Source organism: Papio anubis, chromosome 11 (assembly GCF_008728515.1).
Source record: "Papio anubis isolate 15944 chromosome 11, Panubis1.0, whole genome shotgun sequence".
Classification (NCBI taxonomy): Eukaryota; Metazoa; Chordata; class Mammalia; order Primates; family Cercopithecidae; genus Papio; species Papio anubis.
The window spans coordinates 105808151-105827847 of record NC_044986.1 but is presented as its reverse complement, the minus strand read 5'-3'; the positions used below and the strand labels follow the sequence as shown (position 1 = coordinate 105827847).

The window sequence follows — 19697 nt, the reverse complement described above, 5'->3', positions numbered from 1 at the left end:
GGTGTAATGTTAATTCTTTTTTGTAAGGTTTAGTCTCGCTCTGTCGCCCAGGCTGGAGTGCAGTGGCAGGATCTCGGCTCACTGCAACCCCCGCCTTCAGGTTCAAGCAATTCTCCTGTCTCAGCCTTCTGAGTAGCTGGGATTACAGGCACCCGCCACCACGCCTGGCTAATTTTTTGTATTTTAAGTAGAGACAGGGTTTCCACCGTGTTGGCCAGCTGTTCTCAAACTCCTGACCTCAGGTGATCCACCTGCCTCGGCCTCCCAAAGTGCTGGGATTACAGGCGTGAGCAACCACGCCCAGCTCCAGTGGTAATTCTTTAACTGTTTTTCCCATTAGTTTTTCTTTGCTTGAAGTTACCAGATTCTTTTCAGAATTATTTGCTAGAAGAACTCACAACATGAAATAAGAGGAAATAGCAGGACCTACAGCCCAGTGTTCATTGAGGAGGCATTGATCAGAGGTCCAGAATTCAGACATGGAGGCCAGACTGCTAGTGTGTGAGCTCAGTTTTACCTTAATAGTTTTGCAACCCTAGCTCATTTTCTAATTATCCTGTGCCTCGACTTCCTTATTATAAAACAGAAATAATAGTAGTGCTTACCTCTTAGGGTTGTTGGTTGGGTTCTTGCAAAGCAATACAATGATCCCTGGCCCAGTGTAAATGAGCTATTATATAATGAATTACTCTAAATTTGATCTTCTTTCCCTAATGAATTTCTGTTACATAAGGGAAATCTTTAGAATTTTCAGCCTTACTAGATTTGGAGAAGGATTACTGAACACCAACCGCAGTTCTGAAGCAAGGAGTTAACGAGAGCTATAAAAATGTAGAGGTGAGGTAGAAAGAATTAGGAGGTCATGTTTCTCCACTTTATCTGGAATTCCATTCGTTCGTGTGGACCACACATTGTGATAGACATCCATGTTTGGTTTTTCTTTAAAAAAAATGTAAAATGAAAGAAAGAAATCAGTGCTTATTAAACGAAGTTTAATAGACAAAAAAATGTTTACAACATAGAGGCAAAGGGTAAAAATAACAAAGAGGTAAATTGTTCTTGAAAGTATTGAGGCCGGATGCAAAGGCTCACGCCTGTAATCCCAGAACTTTGGGAGGCTGAGGTGGGTGAATCACTTGAGGTCAGGTGTTCAAGATCAGCCTGGCCAACACGGTGTAACCCCATCTCTACTAAAATTACAAAAATTAGCCAGGCGTGGTGGCGGGCGCCTGTAATCCCAGCTACTCAGGAGGCTGAGGCAGGAGAATTGCTTGAACCTGGGAGGTGGAGGTTGCAGTGAGCTGAGATTGCACCACTGCACTCCAACTTGGGCCTGGGTGACAGAGCAAGATTCCCATCTCAAAGGAAAAAAAAAGAAAGAAAGAAAGAAAGGATTGAGAAACTTTTGTTCATCTTAAAGAATTATCTCATAATTCAGAATACCAGTCATATGGTGCACTTAAGATATAGTTACTGCTGTACATAATTCAGGAAGATCTCTAAATGCCTGAGTAATCATCAACAATTACAGAATTTTAGTAAAAGAAGACTTTAGAGATTAGTTGTATTTGGCTGGTTGGCTTTGGTTAGGGTAGTTATTACTTTAGAAATTTAATTCCTCCCTTTACTAAGTCAGAAAAAAAAAATGTGTATTACAGTGGAAAGCATCTCAGTAAAAGTTAGAGGAAATGATACTGTTCTGGGGTGTTGTGGAATGTTTTCCTTTGCTGTGACGTTCCCTTCAGATAGTGATCAAAACTATTTGAGGGTCATTGAGCATCCATCTGTTACACTTTTAAAAAGTATTTTTGCTTAAAACAGATTTTTCACAAATTTTGCTTGGAGTTCATGTACAAACTTTCTGAAAATGCTTATGTAGCTTACCAAAAGATGTCCAGTACTCTTGAATTTAAAATTTCCGTGAGAGGAGCTTTCAAAATTAATCAGTTTTTCCCTAGGTAACTTTGTTGGTTTAATGAGAAAAATCAAAGTTAAATTTAGTGTGTAGTTAATTAGAGTTTGAGGTATCCCACAGTACTTTGAGAATAAAAAGTATTCATTTTGCTTATCCAACTAGAAATTTTAAAACACAGGCCAGGTGCAGTGGCTCATGCCTGTAATCCCAGCACTTTGGGAGGCTGAGGTGGGCGGATCACCTGAGGTCAGGAGTTTGAGACCAGCCTGACCAACATGGTGAAACCCTGTCTCTACTAAAAATACAAAATTAGCCAGGCTTGGTGACTCACACCTGTAATCCCAGCTACTCAGGAGGCTGAGGCAGGAGAATCACTTGAACCCAAGGAGGCAGAGGTTGCAGTGAGCCAAGATCATGCCATTGCACTCCAGCCTGGGCAACAAGAGTAAAACTCCATCTCAAAAAATAAAAAATAAAAATAAAACACAGTGATAAATGTATTTTTACTCACGAATCCTGTGGATTCTTCATTGCCCACATGAAGAGCACCTCACCTGTAAAATTGGTGTTGTGGAAAAGTTGTCCAGGAAGTAAAGATCCAGTCGTACTTTATTAAAAACACAAATATCTCCTTAGATGAAAATGCAAACTTAAGGGTAAGCTCATGACCGTCCTGACAGCTGGGATGTTCTTTCAGCTTCTACAGATGACAGTGCAGCTGAGAAGAAAGGGGGGACCCTCCACGCTGGCCTCATCGTTGGAATCCTCATCCTGGTCCTCATTATAGCCACAGCCATCCTTGTGACAGTCTATATGTATCACCACCCAACATCAGCAGCCAGCATCTTCTTTATTGAGGTAAGTGTTGAGTTGAACACATGAAAACCACGCCAGTTGATGAACTGTATCCGTTTGCTGATACCACCTGGATTTAATATTTACCGCATGATTTCTCCATTTTTCAGTTTCGAGGTTTCTGATTTCACACACATGGATGCTCTCACCCATGCACTCTCGTACATATTGATAGATTGCTTTCAGATGATGGGTTCAGTTACCTTATCTCTGGAGCTTTTAAAGACATAAACTATCTTGTCTTTCTGAGATCTAAAAGAAAATGGGAACCATACTTTTTGGTCCTTTTACACCAAGTATGTTAACCAGCTGCTCTCCTTGTCCTAGGAGGAAATACTACGTATCTGGGAGGCTAAAGACTTAGCTTAAGTCAATTGCTCAATGAATGCTAATTGAGTATTGGCTGTGTGCATGATACAATATGATGGGCCTCTTCTCAAAATGCTCACAGACCGTTTGGAAAAAATATGGTTTTCACCACAAAATGACAGATATAAAAATAAAATAATGGTATATGCTGTTGCCATTTTGCATAATGTGTGTATATTTGTATATTTATATATAAATGCACAGACACACATATCCACACAGACACGGAACGAGAGCACCATACTGAATAAGTGTTATGTCTTCATGTATAGAATATAGGTTTGGTGCCAGTGCTGAGGAGTAAACAGGTGGGAAGGCAAGGGGCTGTGCATAAGGAGCTGTGGCTAAGCCCTGGGGTCTAAAAGGCTGAAACCAGGAAGCCTGGAGACCAGTGGATACAGTCTGTGCGTCTGTCTGTGTGACCAAGTCATCTCTGTCCTCCAGAAGGTTGGGTTTCCTGGGCCCCATGCATATGATGCAGTTTTTTCTTGTTTCGTTTTGTTTTGTTTTTTTGTCGTTGTTGTTGTTTTGACAGAGTCTCACTCTGTCGCCCAGGATGGAATGCCATGGTGCAATCTCGGCTCACTGCAACCTCTGCCTTCCAGGTTCAAGCGATTTTTGTGCCTCAGCCTCCTGAGCAGCTTGGACTACAGGCAAGCACCACCACACCCAGCTAATTTTTGTATTTTAGTAGAGACAGGTCTTCACTATGTTGGCCAGGTTGGTCTCAAACTCCTGACCACAAGTGATCCTCCCGCCTTGGCCTCCCAAAGTGCTGGGATTACAGGTGTGAGCCACCATGCCTGGCCACATGTGCACCTTTGACTCTCACATCTGAGTGGAACCACTCCTCTTCCAACACCAAATAAAACTAGAAATACTAAAGCAATAAAGGAAATCTTCTCTTGCAGAATTTCAAACACAGAATTAGAATTATTCATTGTGTGACACATGGAAAGGTTGCTTGGAATTATGGTCACTTGTTGAGTGAGAAATTATAATGCCTTTTAAACTATGGAGTTAAAATTACCTATCTCTTTATAATGGGGAGAGGTGAATAAATGCAAATCAAACAATTGCTTAAACGTCCTAGATGGCTCACAACTGTCTGTAGAAGAAAGTGCCGTCTCCTTTTCCTTCTTTGGGGGCTCAAGGCCTTGGCACTCTCAATCTTACGTGTCATTTCAATCTTTATTCTCTTGGCTCCCTAATCTGGAGTTGGCATTTCTGTCAAATTTCATGCTTTGTCTGTCTCTGTACACAGCCCAAATTCTGCATGTCACAAAAACATTGCTCATTCTAGTTCCTCCATCAAAAATTCTTCCTGGTCAGGTACAGTGACACATCTGTAATCCCAGCACTTTGGGAGGCTGAGGCAGACAGATTGCTTGAGCCCAGGAGTTTGGGACCAGCCTGGGCAACATGGTGAAACTTCATCTCTAAAAAAAAAAAAAAATAGAAAAAAATGAATGGGGCATGGTGGCGTGTGCCTGTAGTCCAAGCTACTTTGGGGGCTGAAATGGGAGGATTGCTTGAGCCCAGGAGGTCAAGGCTGCAGTGAGCCATGACTGTGCCACTGCATTCCAGCCTGGGTGATAGAGAGGCCCAGTCTAAAAAAAAAAAAAAAAATCCTCCACTCCCATATTAGTTCTTGAATTCAGAAGCCAAAAGGCCTTTGATACGGTGTACCCCATAAGCTTCTTTAGACCATCTTCCTGCTCGGCATCTGGGTATAATCTCTTTCTCTTCTGAAACTCTATCTACAGGGATACACCCCTACCTTTCTCTGACATTCATCTTTCTGTTTTGCACTAGAGTTCAGTATGCGCATGATTTATTCCACCCTGCAAAACTTGTAAGTGCCTTAAGATTTGGATTAAATCACTTACGTTTCCTTTGAAAAATAGGGATTCTGCCAATATTTCCTGGAAAAACGTTCATAATAAATATCCTAGGACATTTCAGACTTCCAGTGAAATTTCATATAAAACATATTTCAGAAATGGCATCTTCATTTGATTCAGTAATTGAGATATTATCAGGCGTTGCCTTGAATTGAAAATCTGTTATTAAGTTCTGGTAATGTGCTTGGTTTTCTCGGAAGAAAGTAGACAACCTTCTCAAAGTTACAAATGCATTCTTCAAAGAGCTGCTGAGTGACAAGCTAGAAAGCCTCAGGGACTAGCCAGACCTCAGGCTGCTGCTACTGCCGTAACCCCCTCACATGTTTAAGCCTTTTCAAACTGTGCAGTTTATTTTCTGACATAGTAAAAAAGAAGACACTGTGAATATCTGATGGTGTGGTATTAGCGGCAAATTGCACAGTATGAAAGATCTAGTTAAAGCTGGTTCAAAGCAACCCCCGTATGACTGCAAAAATAGTGGAATATTGTTTTGAGTATCAGTCTCATTGTCTTATGTCTCAGAGCCTGTACGTCCATATGTGTGGAGTGTTTGCATATGTATACATACACATGTATTTATAGAATATGAGAGCTAGATGGAATCTTAGAGATAATTTAGCTCTATACTCTCCTAACACAAAAGGAGACTGAGTGAGGCTGAGAGGAGTGGAATGACTTATCCAAGGTCAAAGAGCCATAGTTCTAAGAATAACTCTTTCTTCTTTTCACGTGTAAGCAAAGCAGAGTCACTCAGCAGGTCTCCCAGCTTTTCTCCTTTTGACTTTTTTTCCTTCCTGTGGAGTCAATTGCCAGAGTCTGCTTAAATCTCTACCTATCTGACACGCTGCTGGGGTCATGCGGCTCACAGTGGCTGGGCAGCAGCTGATGTTTGGAGGTGATAGTCATAACTTTACTATTATTAAAACTGACCACTGTTTGCAAAATCAAAACAGATCCACGATGACCATTCTGTTTGTGATATGCAGACGTGTAAATTTGAAGATTTTAAATTATTAGTCACATTAGAATTGTTGTTGCATAAATGAGGGAACTGAATATAACAACATTTTTTTCATTGGCTTTGATGTTCCATACTATATTCCTATCTACTTTTGAAATGAAATTGATGTGCTTTCTTCTTTTATGAAAATGATACCATTCTTTAGAGAAAATTGAGATAATGCAGAAATGTAAAAGGAAGAAAAAAGAAAGTCATTTATAGGTTCCAGCATGCAGAATTGATGACTATTAATAGTTTCATTTATTTTCTTCTGGAATTTGTATGTACATAATTTGATGTTTGCCCATTTAATACAGTGGTGATTTCACTGTAATACACATAGGTATTCTTTTTTAAATAACATTTTTCTGTTTTATTATGATGGCTTTGTAAACATAATTTTAATGTTTGTATTCTGTTCTATTCAACATTTGTTCAATAGTTTTATACTGACTGCCTCTTATGCAGTCAAGTGGTAACTCGGAATACACTGAGAGCCTAACATGGGCCTACAAGTCAAAAAGGACCTGTTTCATTCAGATGAAGACTGTGTGTTAGTTTTCTACTGCTGTTGCAACAAATTGCCACAAACCTAGTTACTTAAAATAACACACACTTGTCTTACAGCTCTGGAGGTCAGAAGTGCTAAAATCAGGATATTGACGGGGCTGGTTCCTTCTGGAGGTTTCAGGGCTTAATCGTTTCCTTGCCATTTTCAGCTTCTACATGCTGCATGTGTTCCTTGGCTCATGGTTTCTTCTCATATCATTCCAACTTCTGTTCCCACCGTCACATCTCCTACCACGAACGTTGGCCCTCCAGCCTCCTTGTTGTAAGGCCCCCTTGTGACTACATTGGGCTCACCTGGGTAATCTAGAATAATCTCTGCATCTCTAGGTCCTTAACTGAATCACATCTGCAAAGTTCCTTGTAAGGTAACATTGACACCTTTTGGAGATTAGGACGTGGACATGTTTGGGAGGCCATTATTCTGTTGAGCACAGAGTGTGTCAAATGTGAGATGCATCGCACACTTCCAATTAAACTGTAACACACCCTTGACTATAAGATATGTCCCAGTTTCAGTTATTAAAATGTAACCCAATGGATATCTTGAATATTTCACAGTGAAATCCAGACTTCACTAAACACTTGTATGAGTTAGTTCCTGTGCTAAACACTGTATATAATGTGATGAAATTGAATGACTCTAGGCTGGGAGTGGTGGCTCATGCCTATAACCCCAGCATTTTCGGAGGCCGAGGCAGGCAGACCACTTGAGGTCCAGAGTTTGAGACCAGTTTGGCCAACATGGTGAAACCCCATCTCTACTAAAAATACAAAAATTAGCCAGGCATGGTGGCACGCGCCTGTAGCCCCAGCTATTCGGGAGGCTGAGGCAGAAGAATCACTTGAACTTGGGAGGCGGAGGTTGCAGTGAGCCAAGATCGCACCACTGCACTCCAGCCTGGGTGAACGAGTGAGACCCTGACCCTGTTTTTAAAAAAAAAAAAAAAAATTCATGACTCTGCCTTTGAGTGTATATATCAGAGCTCATGCACCCAGTGTCTTATCGCAGAGCAATGCGGCTCTTCCTACTTTTTCTTATTTTTAATCATCCCCATTATAAACATATTAATAGTAACAGCCAACACTTATCAAATACACTAATAAAGTGATTGACACTTATTACCTCATTTAATCCTCATGAAGACCCTGTGTGATACAAAGGTTATCTTCATCTCATAGATGAGGAAGCTGAAGCATGGGCCTTAAGTAAGTTCTCACCATCACGCATTTGGTCATTAGTGGAGTCAGGATTTAAGCCCAGGCTCTCCAACTCCAGAGACTATGCCCATAACCACCAGGCTGTGCTGCCTCCCTATGTGTGAAGGGTTTTTCTTCATATGCTGTATGTAGAAATGTCGGCTGATATATATACAAGGACATACATTATGTCCTTGGAACGGATTTCCAAAAGTAGAATCAAAGGAAGGAAATGAATGGTATAAAAGAATGTAGTAAATATTGCCAAAAGCATGACAACAATTCATGTAGCTGTTGCTATTATTGTCTATTTTTAGTGATGATAATGTCAGTGGCTGTTAGCTGTGTATTTTGTTCTTGCAGAAAAGATACACCAGTTATTATACATTTTGTGGACCCAAACAGCCTTCCTTATAGAAAATACTTACATGGGCTTTAGCTTTTAGATTTCTTATTGTAGAAAGGAAATGAGATAATTAAGCAAATCATCACCCCATAAACAAGTGAATTAACTATTAATATCCCGTGTCTTCTTATACAAGATTAGGTACCAGAGTTCCATTCTTCTAAAATGTTCCATTTCTATTCAGTCAAGCCGAATAGCCTATTTTTTATTAACTTATCTTGTATATTACTCCATCATTCTCAGATCTTAGACTTGGTAGTTTCTTTGACTGACTGGCTTGCATTTCATGTTTATGTGTCTAGCTTTTCACATTAATTTTCTAAAGGGTATCTGATTTTGGCCAAAATCTATCACATATACAGGAATGTCTACACATGCTTTAAGTATTTTTTTTTTGAAAATGAAGTTTATTATCTTGAAAAAAAATGGCAGAGAACACATATTTAAATAAGCATGAATTCCTTAATTTTTAAAAGATCTTGATGAAACTAGTATCTTTTTGGAAGAGTCAATGTGTCTAGGTTTTACATTAAATTTAATAATTGTCGAACATTGCTAAGCATAAATGTTGTGACTTGTAGTATATTTTATTGTTTCATGAATATGGGTCACAGAGATAAACGTTTACACTCTTGAATGGTATTCTACACACATCACTATTCAAGATTTTTAAATAAAATACTTAAGATGTAATCTAACTGAAGGTCAAGAAAATAATATTACAAAGTGATAATCACACAAAATCAACATTCCTATGAAAGGATTCTATTTGGACTATAACAAATAATTTAGACTAGCCATCTTGCTGAAAGTATTAATGTTGAACATTGTCCTTAATTTTTCTTAGTATACATAAATAATTGCTAGTATTTGGACACTCATGTGCAGTTTTGATTGTTCTGTACACATAAAAATAAAGAGAAATTGATAAGAACCTAATGATAAAAATGATTACAGCTTTGGAAGATAGATTCTATGAATAAAATATTGGAGGATTTTTTTTTTTTTTCTAAATAGAAAAGTAAAAACTAAGAGTACCTAATCCTGCCACTTATGCTGCAAAGCTTTGAAATGTCCTCAGAGAGAAAGGAGTCAGTTCAAATGAGTAATTTAAAATGAAATCGGAAGAAGCAAAAGTTGTAGGAACAATGGCCCTTGTATTTCAGGAGGGGACTGAGATCATGCAATGGCAATGGAGTTTGCCTGTAAATAGTAGTTATAATTCCTACCCTGAGGACTGGAGAAATACAGGGTACAGAACTGTGCTGTCAATATGTGGCTGCTACCTATATGGACTTTGAGCTCTTAAACTGTGACTTGTCTAGAACAAGGTATGTGTAAAACACACACTGGATTTTCAAATCTGAGTACAAAAAATAATGTCAACATCTCATCAATAATTTTTATATAATTACATGTTGAAATGATAGTATCTTGGATATACTGTATTAAATAAATTTTATTACAATTAATTTTATTCATATTTACTTCTAAAATGGACACTAGACACTTTTAAAATTATATACGTAGCTCATACTATATTTCTATCGGATGATGCTGGTTTGTAGAGAAAACCTTGCAGAGAGAAAGAATTAGAAAGAAAAGTTGGTTCCATAGTATTTTAAAGTAGGAAATCAACTGGTTTTTAGCAAGAAGGAAAGGAGAAGCTTATAAGGAGGCAGAAGGCTGCCAAAGCCAACTGATAAGTTCACCAGTCATTCATTCATGTATTTAATATTTGTTGAGCTTCTATTATGCACCAAGTCCCCAAGGTACATTGGTAAACAAAATGAACAAGATCATCCTTGCCTTCATGGAGCTTACATTCCAGTGGGTGGAGACAGCTGATAAACACATTTTAAGTTAGGTATGGATTTCACATTGAATGATTAGTTTTACAGAAGAGGCAGTCACCACAAAATATTTGATAAAATGTTACCTTTTTTAATTGCTTGAGCAATGTTACCTTTTTGATCGCTTGAGCTCAGGAGGTGGAGGGTTCAACTTGATAATAAGTGGCATTCTTATTCTTATCATCATTATCTTTATTTTATCATAGAACTTTTTATGGAGCTCTAGATATAGATTATATATATATAGAGAGAGAGAGAGAGAGTAAATGAATAAAAAAAGACTGCTCTCCAAAGCAGTTTATTTTCCTAGGCCAGTTGCGTTGGCTCACGCCTGTAATCCCAGCACTTTGGGAGACTGAGACGGGCGGGTCATTTTAAGTCAGGAGTTTGAGACCAGCCTGGCCAACATGGTGAAACCCCGCCTCTACTAAAAATACAAAAATTAAGTAGGCATGGTAGTGTGTGCCTGTAATCCCTGCTACTCAGGAGACTGAGGCAGGAAAATCACTGGGACCTGGGAGAAGGAGGTTGCAGTGAGCCAAGATCACGCCACTGCACTCCAGCCTGAGCAACAGAATGAAACTCTGTCTCAAAATAATAATAATAATAATAATAATAATAATAATAATTTGTTTTCCTGATGGGGAAACACTCTCACCATTCTTAAAGTGTGCCTGAATTAGAAGTTATTAGTTATTTCCATAATAAAATCTGGACATAAATGTCTAAATACCAGTCATTGTTCATACCACACTTTTTAAATTCTTATTATTTCCAGGGCACCAAAATATCTGCTTTTACTGAGAGTACGTTTTATTTTCTATCAGCAGAATCAGGATACCAAAGCAAAAACAAACTTCAGCCTGTGTGCAACCTAGGGATTCTGTCACTTTTCCAAAATAAGTAGATGAATTCTCCAAGTATCTACCACAAGTAAATTTCCTTGAGGACTCATGTGTTACCTTAAAAATTTAATGAGTTTTGCATTATTCTCTTTAATACAGACACATGTCTGATATAAAAAATGATTCTACACAATCTTCAACTAATATTAACATTTCAAAAGGTGATTCATATCACTCTTGTAGCTATAAAACCCCAGCTGTATGGTTGTAGATATAAAATCCAAGTAAGTTCAAACCAGCAGAGATAAGACCTCTGTTCCTGGAACCTGAGTGGGCAGTATCCTTTCTACCCCTTTGTTGGAGTCAAGTCCAAGGTAGAAATACTCAGGATGGTGAAACAATTTGTTTGGATCCTATGGCACCTGGTTACAGAGTCAAGACATCAAACCAGAATGCCTCACCCTGGCCCTCTAGCCTGAGCAGCTACACAGCATCATAGCAAGAGTCTGTTAAGTTTTTTGCCACTCAAGGGGATTCCCCATCCCAAGAAATATTTCTGGATCACAAGAACCCGTGGAGAATAAGATTAAAGAAACACAGGCAGCTGTGGCCCTCAACTTTTCCTGGCAACTAATAGTACCACCAGGAAACAAGCCAGAAGAAGGAGCCAGGCAAGAATTCAAAGGCTGCTGGGGAGAAAAAAAGCGTTTGCTAAGAGTTTGGCATCTTGCTTTGCAGCTGCTGGATGGATCACACTTGGGGAGTTAGGAAGACGTGATCTGTGGACAAACCTATGTAGTTCATGAGAAATCGCTTCATAGAACCACAAATCTTTTTTTGTCTTGAAGTCACATATTTTTAATAATTGAGTTTTGCTCTTAAGGTATTTCTTAGTCTTAACTTCAGTTTTAAAGAAAACTCAAGGGGAAAAAATGATTCATTGAAATAAAATACTTTTTATTTGTATTTCTTAGATGAAGCAAAAGATGGTGTTCATTTTTCATGAACTGCTGCAAGGAAAGAAAGATAAGGCAAAACACATCTGACATGGTTTGATATAACTCCCATTAAAGAAGCTATATTAGTAGATGACAGCTTTCCAGAAATATAGTGAAATGCAGAGAAAAGTAGGTGAAATTGAGTCACTTGAAAAAAAGAGACACTCTATGTATGTCAGTGGTTTTCTTTTCTCAATTTCTATTCTAAGATGGTAGAATTTTTATTCATGAACATCACTGAATGTTTTTAAGACATCAGTTCAAGTGCATCATGATTGCCTTGTATATGTAATCATCAAGATAAGATTTCTTTTGTAGATGTCAGCCTTAATTTACTCTTCTGAGTAACACATTTTCATTTAAATTCCTAAAACTATAATAGTGTTTCTAATTTAATGAAATAATTTCTTCCCTTCATCGGGGAGAATTATTGAAAATACTGAATAAAATATCTCATACTAATCTGTGGTAATTTCTTTTTGCTAATTAATTCCCTAATTATTTCAATGCTACATAAGACAGTGAAAATCCATAGATGGGTGGATGGATGGATAGATGGATGGATGGATGGATGGATGGATGGATGGATGGATGGATGGATGGATGGATGAATAGATAGATAGATAGGTAGATAGATAGATACCACAGAAAGATTCTTAATAGATGAAAGAATCAAATAAATAAATGAAAATCTGCAAAGCTACAATTCACTTGGGCATTTGTAAGCTTGAATTATGACATTTTAAGGACATGATATATGTTTTAAGTATTCCGATTCTTTTCTTCTGTTACCTCTTGAAGAGACTACTCTACTGACAGTACCAACTATTGAGTAATTTCTTCCTTGTGACATGGCTAATTGTTCAGTGTTAAAATAAATACTTAAGCCTTTCTATTGTGAAAACAAATAATAGAAACTTTAATTTTAGCAATAATTGGTGCTTCACAGTAAAAATTAATTTATTCAATTACAAGATTATCTTTTCCACCAATTCCATTTAGCGTATTCTTTTCTATCAAACATACAAAACAACTAAACTAAATTAGTTTATTATTATGGCATGCTCTGGTTTATAACTAATACTAGAGTTATTTGTGATTGTAAGAAAATTAAAATATAAAATTTTCAGAGACCAAAACATTAGCAATCTAGGGAGTATGAATGTAAAGAATGTATTATAAATGATGGTAGTAATCATACTTTTTGTAATTTTATTAGAAGTGAACAATCAATGGTATTTTTAGTTTGAAAATGGATTAAGGTTATTTTACTATATGATCTTGTGGTAATCCTTGTATAAAAGCTTTCTTAATAGAAACAAAGTAAATTTTAATGCAAAATTCATACATCCTGTCTTATATCACGTAGTAAGTGAATATAGGGTCAGAATTATTCTATGTCTGTACTTTCTACTTTCAGCTAATTACTATATTCGTATTCTAAGTAACATAATACTTAAAATTCCTGTAGGTGAGATAAACTTTAAATAGATGAAAAGCCATTTTTCTATTCAATTTTTTTGTTTGTTTGTTTTGGTTTGTTTTTTTTAAGACACAGTCTCGCTCTATTGCCGAAGCTGAAGTGCAGTGGTGCAATTTTGGCTCACTGCAACCTCAGCCTCCTGGGTTCAAGCAATACTCTTGCCTCAGCCTCCCAAGTAGCTGGGATTACAGGCACCCATCACCATACCTGGCTAACTTTTGTATTTTTAGTAGAGACGAGGTTTTACCATGTTAGCCAGGCTGGTACAGGAACCTTCTTCCTTCTTTTTATTATTTTATCTAATAAATCTCTGTTGTCCCTATCCTACTCATTATTCATTTTACTCCCAGGATTTTCTCCTAGTGTGGGCCACTGTCGTGGAAGATGGCCTTAGCAGGTCAGTTTTGAGAATTCCTTGTGCTATACTGCTCCCACCCCTTCAGAAATTCTTACACAGGTCCCCTGCACTCACCTGCAACTGGAGTGGGAACTTGCCCCTCTCACTTTCTGCTGCTCTTCTCACATGGGCCGGCTGTGTTTTCCAGGCAATGCTTATTGGCTTACTTTGTGGTTTTCCTGTTTCCAGTCCTGCTAGACACCTTGTGGATTCCTGTAAAATCTGGGGAAGGGAAGGGACTCAAGAAATACTAAGAGGTACCCAATCCCTTACCTCCGCACTGGGTGGGGCCTCCCAACCAAGGCCTCTTTGCTGCCATCTTTACTGTTTCATAGCTTTCACTGGTGACACCTACAGGTTCTGAAAAATCTGAGGTGACTAGGGACTGGCATGGGCCCCAAGCATACCACAGCAACCTTAGAGAAAAGTGGCCAGACTGTTAGGTGGGACCCATTCCCATGTCTCCTCACCAGGCAGGTCCTGCAGGCCTGGGCCTCCAGCTACCTCTTGCCAGACCTATTGAGCTAGTACCAATTCAGCAACTCCCTGGACAGAGCCTCCAGGGACAGCTGAAGACCTCTCTGCTACTGCCTCTGCAGTGGAACTGCCATTGCCACCCCTGGACTAATGAAGGAGCAAAGAGTCTAAGTACCTTATCCACACCTCCAACAAGCAACTGTGAACAAAAAGAACAAAGCTGGAGGAATCACATTACCCAACTTCAAACTATACTACAAGGCTACAATGACCAAAACAGTATGGTACTGGTACAAAAATAGGCACACAGACCAATGGAACAGAATAAAGAGCTCAGAAATAAGGCCACACATCTATGACCATCATTTCTTTGACAAAACTGATAAAAATAAGCAATGGGGAAAAGACTCCCTATTCAATAAATGGTGCTGGGAGAACTGGCTAGCCATATGCACCAGATTGAAGCTGGACCCTTTCCTTACACCATACACAAAAATCAACTCAAGATGTAGTAAAGACTTAAATAAAAACCAAAAAACTATAGAAACACCTGAAGACAACCTAGGAAATACCATCCTGACATAGAAACGGGAAAAGGTTTTATGACAAAGACACCAAAAGCAATTGTAACAAAAGTGAAAATTGACAAGTGGGATCTAATTTAACTTAAGAGTTTCTGCAGAGCAAAAGAAACTGTCAACAGAGTAAACAGTCAACCTACAGAAGGGAAGAAAAAATTTGCAAACTATGCATCTGACAAAGATCTAATAACAAGCATCTATAAGGAACTTAAACAAATTTACAAGAGAAAAACAACCCCATTAAAAAGTGGGCAAAGGAGATGAACAGACACTTCTCAAAAGAAGACATGCATGCAGTCAAAAAGCATATGAAAAAAAAGCCACATATCACTGATCATTAAAGAAATGCAAATCAAAACAACAATGAGATAGCTACCATCTTACACCAGTCAGAATGGCTATGATTAAAAAGTCAAAAATAACAGATGCTGGTGAGCTAGTAGAGGGAACCCTTTTAGCACTGTTTGTGGGAGTGTAAGTTAGTTCAACCATTGTGAAAATCCCTCAAAGAGCTAAAAGCAGAACTACCCTATGACCCAGCAATCCCATTACTGGGTATATACCCAGAGGAATATAAAGCATTCTATCATAAAGACACGTGCACTCAAATGTTCACTGCAGCACTGTTCACAATAGCAAAGACATGGAATCAATCTAAATGCCCATCAATGACACACTGGATAAAGCAAATGTGGTAAATATACACCATGGAATATTATGTAGCCATAAAAAAGAACAAAATCATGTCTTTCATGGGAACATGAATGAAGCTGGAGGCTATCATCCTCAGCAAACTAATGCAGAAACAGAAAACCAAATACTGCATGTCCTCACTTATAAGTGGGAGCTAAATTTTAAGAACTTATGAACACAGAGAAGGAAACAATAGCCACTGGGGTCTGCTTGAGGGGGAAGGGTGGAAGGAGGGAGAGGAGGAGAAAAGATAACTATCAGGTACTGGGCTTAATGCCTGGTGGATGTAATAATAAGTACAATGAATCCCCATTATATGTATTTATCTATGTAACAAACTTTCACATGTACCCCCAAACATAAAATAAAAATTTTTTAAAGATCTAGTAAAAACTCTAAGGACCTAGTTTAAAACTAGCTAAAAAGCATAAAGAAAGTGATTTAAAACATGAAAGAACAACCCAAATTAGCATTAGAACACCTAAAAAATGAAATAGATGTGAGAATTAGAAATACAGAAAACAGCATAATTTTGAAAATAAAAAACTAGAATAATAGAAGAGCAAATAAACACAGTTCTTAATGGATTACAAGAAGTAAAATGTTTAAAAGTAGATTTTTAATTGAAAATAATTAAATCAGATAAAAAAAATCTGAGAGGTAATGAAAAATAAGTTTGTCAAAGAAGGTTCACCATCTGGATAATAGGAAAGAAAAAAACCAAAGCAAAAGAAAAATAAACCACAAACTAAAAAATTTTTAGTTCTTGAAATAAAAAAATTAAATATTGAAAGAGCATGCTATGTACCTGAGAATATTTACCCAAAACAATGAACATCAAGACTTATTCTAGTAAAGTCACTGGATAATATTTAAAAAAAGAAAGAAAGAAAAAAGTTTAGTGCACTTAAAGAAAACACTTGAATTATAAGCATATCTGAATTAGATAATCATCAAGTTTTTAACAGCAACATTTTGTGCTAGAAAAGAAAATGGAGTAACCGTGTGAAAGGATGGAAAATGTCAGCCAAGAAGTCATATCCAGCAAAACTGACCATTGAGTGCATAAATAAATTATTTAATAAATAAATTATTAAATAAATTATTATTAAATAAATTATGCACTCAATAATTATTGAGCATAAATAAATTATTATCCATGTGCAGAACCTCTGCCAATATTCTTTCCATGAGTTCTTCCTGAAAACTCTTTCCGAGATGAGCTTCAGATAAACAAAATGACCAGAAAGACATCCTACAAGCACTGGTGGAAGCGGTGCAGCCTTCTGCCAGAACTCAGAATGCATGCATGCGTTTTTGCCTTATGACTACTATCCTTTGTGCATTTGAAGGTACCTATTGCTGTAACACACATCTCATATTTCAGCTGGCTTCATTTGGCAACAAACGTTTTGGAAATGTTTGGAACTGCTTACAGTTTTTTTTTTAATATGTTACTCCATCTATATTTATTAAACAGCGACTGGTAATTTACACATATACATACATGCACATCCTAAGTGCTCATTTATTGAACATTAAAATAATAATAAGGTTTCCAGTGATAATACTACATATCATTTAGTATTGTATATATTGGCATATAAAGTACTAGATGCTTCATAATTATAGTCTCTGAGCCTCATGTAAGTCATTAAAAAGAGATAGATATTTGTAGCAGAGCAGGCTAAGTACTTACTATAATTCATGTTCCTGATTCTAGAGTAGAGGGTTGTGACTGGTAAGTAGTTGCACAATTAAAGATCTTTTTCAAACTCTCTTGCACCCAAAGATGGACAGGTGACTACTTGTCACTCCAGAAAGTCACATTTAAGCCAAAGCTTTTAACAATTACGTGTGCCTTTGCCACACCTTCTCTCCCGCCCCAACAACTGGATATACAGTCCCCGGAGAATGGAAAAGTCAAGATGGAAGAGCCGGGATTCACACATGGAAAGAACTTGCCTCCCTTAAAGGGATTATTAACATAGAAAATAGTCACCATCCAGTGCATATAAGGTCACGTAAGACATTTATTAGAGTAATGAGAAGTCAGGGAAAATCAATGGACTGGGTGTGTTTTAGCAAACAACATAATTATATTTGAACATTTCTTTGTTTAGAAAGAGTGGTTTATAAAAAGAGAATCAGGTGGATTAAAAGCCATTGAAAAATTTCAGCAAAGTAAAATCAAAAGCAAATTAAGATTATAAATATATTTATAGTGACTAACCCAAATGTAAACTAATGAAATTGTTGGGGGGAAAAAAAATAATGACAGAAAGTGATACAAGAACAATTGTTGTTTATTGAAAATTACAGCAGTACCCAAAAAGGGAAAACAAAATAAAATACATTTTTAAAATCTAAATAATTATATTTTTGGCCTTAAATTTTTACTCCCAATCAGTAAGAGCTATTCAGCAGAATATATTTAGGATAATTGAAAATGTAGTATACGTCTATTTTGTAAATGAAACAAGTCATGGTGTTTCAGTGAGAAAAGTAAATAACCAGAGATTAGGAGATTTAGAATTCTTTTTCATTTGTTAGAGTAGGCAGAACACTGGTTAATAGGTAGAATTGACTGATCGGTTCTCTTCTAAGAACTGGCTTTAAAACTAAATTGAGAGACTTTCCTCATTGAGATATCATTTTATTCTTGGTGAATTGTAATAACAATATAGGCGCTCCAGAAAACAACATTATCTGTCTCATTTCATTGCTTTTATCCCCGAGGGCAAGCACAATGCTTAGTAAATATTTGCTGAATAAATGCATCATCTAAAATAATCCAAGTGTAACTTCAATAAACAGCATCATGAAATGACGGAAAGTTAGGAGTTAGCAGAGAACTTAAGGAAACATCAAATGCAGTCATTTATAACGTTTTGCATTATACGTCTCACCTAAGGAGACATAAAACTGTGTTTTCCCGAAAAAACATTTGTATGCTTGAAAAGATAAACAACTCTTTAAATTACAATATTGATTTGATGCCCTCAGACATTTTTATACAAATCTTATTAGAAATGTTTTAGTTGAATCATTCACAGTATGATTTAAATGCATAAAACTAAAGTGGTGTGATTGATAAATAAATATTCGCCCCTTTAAAAATTATTATGACGTAGTGTTTAGTTGTTAAGGCTGACTGAAGGCCGTAGCTTCGTACTAAGTAGAGAATCAGTATCTGTCCTCTTTCTTATTTTATGTATAAGAACATGGAGAATGTGAGATAAGAATTGACTTGCCAGAGGGCTTAGTGCTTAACAGAAGCAGAATCAGAAATCAGGAAAATGCAGTGGGAAGACTCTAGCACCAAGAAGGCAGCAGATTTTGCATAAATTCCAGCTTGTACTAACTTTGTGATTCTGGTCAATCCTGAACCATTCTGTGTAACTCAACCAGGAGTTAAAACCAACTGTGCTGACTCTCCCAAGCAGCCTTCAACTTTGTTAAAAGTGCTATTTTAAACAGTCAGTTTCAACCAAAAATTATGTAAATAGATCATTTATTTGAGGGATTCTTTTATTTCCCACTCCTACCCAATTGTCTTGAGCTATTGTTAAGTTATCCAAATGAGAACAGGAAGGGAAAAAGAAGAAATGATCTAAATAATTCACAAACCATACTATCAAACCTCTGAGTATTATACCATTGACTGTACAAAACAAAACAAAACAAAAACAACAAAAAAAGTTGTTTTATAGGCTCTAATTGTTTTATCTCAGTCTTCTTGCCTTTTTATCTTTTTTTTTAATTTTTGTTTTTCAAGTGTTGCAAACAGGGTGACTTCCAGAGCTATCATCGGACTCACATAATATGATTACCATGGTTATCAGCACTTCTTTATCACAGGATGAATGCAGTGCACTCTCAGGAAAACTTTTGTGGAGGTTACATGAATCTGTGTACAGGACAGTAATGAATATCACTGGAGCCCTAAGTAAGGAATGATTAAACACTGTTATTAGCCGGCTACAACTTTGTTTGACAATATAATTACAAATGCATCTGTAAAGCCTCTACAATTGATCCTCTAAATTACATATTAGCTTTTATTTTCCTGCTACACTAATACTTTATTGTTCATTTTCTCAGGGTCATAATTATATTTTTATTTCAACCTCTGAGTTGATTTGACACGATAC

At 37.1% G+C, this 19697-nt stretch overlaps 1 protein-coding gene across 1 annotated transcript in view; it reads left to right on the top strand.

Moving 5' to 3' along the window:
- The window catches only part of PLXDC2 (plexin domain containing 2), a 453142-nt gene that overhangs the window by 418264 nt on the left and 15181 nt on the right, over positions 1-19697 (top strand). Inside the window, exon 13 of the mRNA XM_031652709.1 lies at positions 2613-2773. Within this exon, the coding sequence (XP_031508569.1) occupies positions 2613-2773 (161 nt within the window). The remainder of the gene's footprint in view (positions 1-2612; positions 2774-19697) is intronic.